Source organism: Penaeus vannamei, chromosome 9 (genome assembly GCF_042767895.1).
Source record: "Penaeus vannamei isolate JL-2024 chromosome 9, ASM4276789v1, whole genome shotgun sequence".
NCBI lineage: Eukaryota > Metazoa > Arthropoda > Malacostraca > Decapoda > Penaeidae > Penaeus > Penaeus vannamei.
Window position 1 is genome coordinate 17,751,777 of NC_091557.1, and position 5,000 is coordinate 17,756,776.

The 5,000-nt window shown below is 45.5% G+C and overlaps 1 protein-coding gene across 1 annotated transcript in view; it reads right to left on the reverse strand.

Moving 5' to 3' along the window:
* The window catches only part of LOC113807595 (CD109 antigen), a 132,384-nt gene that overhangs the window by 17,919 nt on the left and 109,465 nt on the right, over window positions 1-5,000 (reverse strand). Inside the window, exons 13-23 of the mRNA XM_070125411.1 lie at window positions 4,746-4,946; window positions 4,348-4,592; window positions 4,066-4,205; window positions 3,863-3,976; window positions 3,527-3,750; window positions 3,132-3,362; window positions 2,834-2,968; window positions 2,552-2,714; window positions 2,070-2,236; window positions 1,666-1,809; window positions 1-20 (exon numbers count right to left, since the gene is read on the reverse strand). The exon at window positions 1-20 is cut by the window's left edge and continues 121 nt beyond it. Of these exons, the coding sequence (XP_069981512.1) occupies window positions 1-20; window positions 1,666-1,809; window positions 2,070-2,236; window positions 2,552-2,714; window positions 2,834-2,968; window positions 3,132-3,362; window positions 3,527-3,750; window positions 3,863-3,976; window positions 4,066-4,205; window positions 4,348-4,592; window positions 4,746-4,946 (1,784 nt within the window). The remainder of the gene's footprint in view (window positions 21-1,665; window positions 1,810-2,069; window positions 2,237-2,551; window positions 2,715-2,833; window positions 2,969-3,131; window positions 3,363-3,526; window positions 3,751-3,862; window positions 3,977-4,065; window positions 4,206-4,347; window positions 4,593-4,745; window positions 4,947-5,000) is intronic.

Below are 5,000 nucleotides of genomic sequence, written 5' to 3' on the forward strand. Positions count from 1 at the left end.
TAGATCAGGTTCTCCCAGTCCTGAGCGAGAGCGTCCATTATCAGCGGCAGTGATGGCAATGGGGGGTGGTGGGGGGGGGGGCGGTACAAATGATGAAGATAATATCTACGATAACAACAAGGGTGACACATCATCATAATCATGGAGCTAAACCCTTTGTTTGCAACTATGAAGGTCCCTCATGGCAAGCCGTCTGGCAGGGACTCGGCCCATCTCGAGGTCCTTACGACAGGTTTGATCGATCTGCCTATGCCACGACTTCCTAGGTCGTCCCACAAGCCTCCCCCACCAAAGGCTGTCATACAGAGACAACCTGGTACCCCATGATCCGGCGCAAGGACCCAATACAAAAGGCGAGACTGCTGTGCCTTGCAAGTCCAGGTTGCGCAACCTCATAGCAAAACTGGCACTATCAGGACCTTGAAGACGCGTAGCTTGGTTCTTCTGCACAGGTACCGGCATCTCTAAATACCGGTACCTGTGCAGAAGGACCAAGCTACGCGCCGAGAGATTTCGAGACGCCTGCTGCCAGTCCGATCCGTCTGCTGAACTACATTACCAAGGTATGCAAAGCTCTCTGTGCCTTCAGTGTCCTCGCCGCAAGCACGTACCGACCGAGCAGGTTCTCCTAGACATCTTATCTCAGGGTGATACATGTGATACTTTTATTGCTAATAAAAGGACAAATAAAGAAAGAATCTAGTAGTGACGGCTGAACAACCGCAGCACTAGCAATAGGAAAACTAACATTAGCAGTACTAATTACAGTAATAATGGCAGTGGGCATAATAGAATAAGGATAAATCCAGCAACAAAGACCACAAAACAATATAATAGTCGGCTGTAATAATGATTATAATAATATCAATGCTAATTACATAAACAATGATAATAATAATAATAAAAAAATATTAATAAAAAATAATTATAATAATAATAATTGTAATAATAATAATAACAATAAAAATATGATGATGATGATGATGATGATATTAATAATTATAATAGTTATGAAATAATGATGATGATAATGATGATAATTATAGTAATGAAAACGATAACAAAAATAATAGTAATGACAGTAAAAGGGATAATAATAATAATAATAATAATAATAACAACAATAACAATACTATCAATAATATCAATCATAATAGTAATAACAATAAAAACAATAATAACAATAACGATAATAATATTGATAATGATGATGATCATGATAAAACCTATCTAAAAAACGAAAATTTTCATAGTCGATAATGATAAAATATTCATGCGTGGCTAATGCGAGGGGGAGAAAACGAGCTTAAAGGCAATTAAGGAACTACAGTACCGCACATTATCAGATAGCGATCTCTTGTAAATAAAATAGTTCCTCCTCCTTGTAGCATTTTCTCTTATCTCACTTACATCCCATTTTCTATCAATACCCAATGAGAAAGTCTCGTCTCGTGACTCAACCTCTCTTCAATACCTTATCATTATCATTATCGATCTTTGTTAAAAGCGAACATAGAGAAAGCTGCAATTATAATAGTAATACTGTACATTAACGGTAAAAAGCATGAAGGAAAACAGAAACGGCAACTCTGACGTAGGTTGCATTTGCGCAAAATTGCCTTCCTGCAACGAAAGGTATTTATTCTGCCTAAAGTGTGCTCTCACCTGGAAGCTGGCCAGCCACAGCGTGCGCAGGATGTAGGCGGTGAGCCACACGCTCGGCTCCGACTCAGGCCACATCCTGAAGGCGCCGTTCTCGTCCTGGTAACGGGCCATCGCAGCGTACTGCACGTTCACTGCCGTCAAGACCTGGCGAGTGCAGTTCATACAAAATGTTACTCTTGTTTAAAAATTACTTTTCCGGTTAATGTAAACACTCACGAATTGTGCTTTCCAGCAAGTTTTACTATTAGATAAAAATAACCTTTTCATACACACACACACACGCACGAGAGAATCCCATCAAGAAATTTCAAGAAATAAGATATTTCAACTATTTCTTATATCCCAGTGCCCATAAAAAATGACACTACATGACACATGTCAATCATTCCCTTTCCGCAGCTGACCTCATAGGTGATGCCCGGCTGGATCTGGTTGGTGAGGCGCAGGTAGTGGAGCGACCACAAGTTGGCGGCGAAGTTGAAGGCCGCCGTCTCCGCCCCCATCACCTCCAGGCCCAGCAGGTTGTCTGTTCCGACGGGGACCTCCGGGAAGGCCGGACCCACCACGTCGCCTGCCGACATGAAGGGACGAGTTATTTCATCAACAACGCACCTTAGAAAACCCGAAACATGTGATTTGCTCATTCCACAGGCAATGTGTTCCTTTTGAACTAATTACTTTATATATTCTTGAAACGAAAAATTATCATGCCAAGGCAAAACGCGAAATATCTCTTTATATGATATACTGTATCTATCTATATCAAATATCAGAAAAATAAATACGAACAAAGGAACTGGAGCCTCCGCTACACATAATCTTTCCCAGTGCATTACCGACCGCACCTCTCCAGTCTCTCAAGACAAAGAGACAGAGCCGAGCTTGCCTGTTATCGAAATGTGGCCGCTGGGGGTGTCGTAGATGTAGCGCCTCCTGAGGGAGTAGGGGATGATGGGGGACTCGTCCAGGTCGATGTCCATGAAGTCGTACACGAGAGCGCGGTTCTTCAGGTCCAGAAGGATGGAAGTGTGCTTTCCGATGGGGACACCCTGTGGCCAGAGACGACATGGAACCATTGCTCTACTGAGTGGCAATCATAGGAGGTGGTTTGGAAGTAAGAGTAAGGAGATGAAAATAGGAAAATAGTACTGAAGCAAATTGTCCTTACCTCAGGCTGAACATCAATGGTTATAGAGTGAGAGTCTTTCTGCATCATGGTGGAGCCGATGACCGTCACCTCGACTTCTCCCTTCCGAGTAAAAACGATGGGGATGTGGACGTCCCGAGACTCTCCCGGATTCAGCTGAGAACAAACGACCGGCTGTTACCTTAAGCCTGAATCTAGAACAGCAGTGCACAATGTAAACGTATATACTGGTAAAAATGATTATTCCTCCACATGTTAATATGAAGACGGCCAGGAAGGAGCCCGAATGAAAACGAGCGCAGGAACAAGATTTCTTTACCCAAACAATGTGCTGGTGATCGCCAGCCGCCGTCCGTGGTTTGTACGACGTAACGACTCCATTTTCTTCTACGAGGACAGAGCGATAGTCGTCAGAGTGAGGCAGTGTGATCAGCACTCCGACCTTACTTTTGTGGAAGTTGAACACGCACGCCCGCAGCCCCACCTGCTCCCACTGCCTGGCAACGGGCGGAGCCTCGAGTGTCAGCATGAAAGGTCCAGCAGAGTCGAACTGGAGGTAAAATCGCATTTATATTGTAATCACATATAAACTTTGGGTTATTATGCCAAACATGTACAGTACCGAATATTTCAATCAGAATAAAAGACGAAAAGAATGCCGTATTAGTACATCATGCCACCTGATCACTTAGAAAGGAGGAAGTGGTTCATTACCTGGATCTTCTCCTCCAGTAGACCGAGTCCTGACTCCTTTCCAACAGAAAACATGGACACGACCCACGTCTGCGGCCGCTTGGGGATGGAGAGCACCATGATCTCGTTGCCCTCCTCCTGGATGTCTGCCCACGCCCAGTCCCCGTCCTCGGGGTCGTAGAAGCGGTTCAAGCGGCTGATGCGGTTTATGCGGAATCTCAGCAAGGGGTCCACGATGATTGGACCTGAGTGAAAAGATGCTCGGTATTCTGACATCTTTCTCTAAATAAGTTTGTGAATGTTTGACACAAAGGCAGATGGCCTGCTTATAGAACAGTAGGAAATATCAACACTCACATCCAGCTTCATCTGACCGATCAGGGCATTCGAAGACGCCGTTGCATCGCTGATCCATTGTGTAGCAATCCCCTGTCAGGCATTTGAGCTCATTGGGATTACAGTCTGGTGCATCTGAAATATTAAAACAAGGTTGTGGCATGGTAGATCATCTATGGTTGATTGAATAATGTTCTTCATTGTATTCATAGAAAGCGTCTGACCTGAGGCATGGTGAGGGTGGTAAAACAGGTCAGCGTCGGTGAGAATGACGAGGTCGCTGAAATTGAAGGTAGACGGAGCGTCCGGGCCCGCCATGGACGTCGGGAAGAAGAACACATCTGAGCCCTGGCCGTCACGTGACCTAAAAGGAATGCATTCTGTGTCTGATGCGATTTTTGTGAGCAGTGGTTTTAAAGATGCAAACCACCAGGGACTGGATGATATTACACCCTATTAAAACGGGAATCTAAGAAGGAAATAATCTCCAGGGAAGTAATAAATACCGTGTGGCGGCACGACGGATGTGAGGAATACTGTAATTTCTGATCTCCGCATATGATGTGTCATTTTTCTCCAGTTCCATCATGTAATGCAGTACACGGAACTTGTCCAGTTCATGGCCGGAATCCATGCGGTGCGTCTCTTCCCACACGGCAGAGATGCCGAAGAAAGCCCCCGTCTCGCCCAGCATCTTCATCTCCACGCTGCCTCCGGAGTGATCCTTGTGCTCGTTCCATCTGATGCCGACCTGCAGCAGCAGAAGGATAACCGCATCGAACTGAACGTCTTGATTTCATATATATATCCACTACACTCTCTCTCTCTCTCACACACACACAAGGTCAAAGACAACTCATTTTTATTCTGATATTAACTCTCAGCATTACTGACTCTGATTTACCTCGTGCCTTCCCAGTGGGTTAACGGGGACAGCGATTGCATGGGCCACCACCTGGCCGTCCTGGGTCACCGCCCATACTAGAATGTGGGCGACGGGAGCCATCTCCGTTGAGGCCGGAAGAGAGAAGGTAGTTACAGTGCTGATGCCGGGGTCCGTCACCGGCTCGCGGCCGCTGTACACCATCACGCCTTTGCCCATCACCTGCAACGGGGAGACCGTCATGTCAGCGTATCACGCTCAGCAGCAATTTACAGA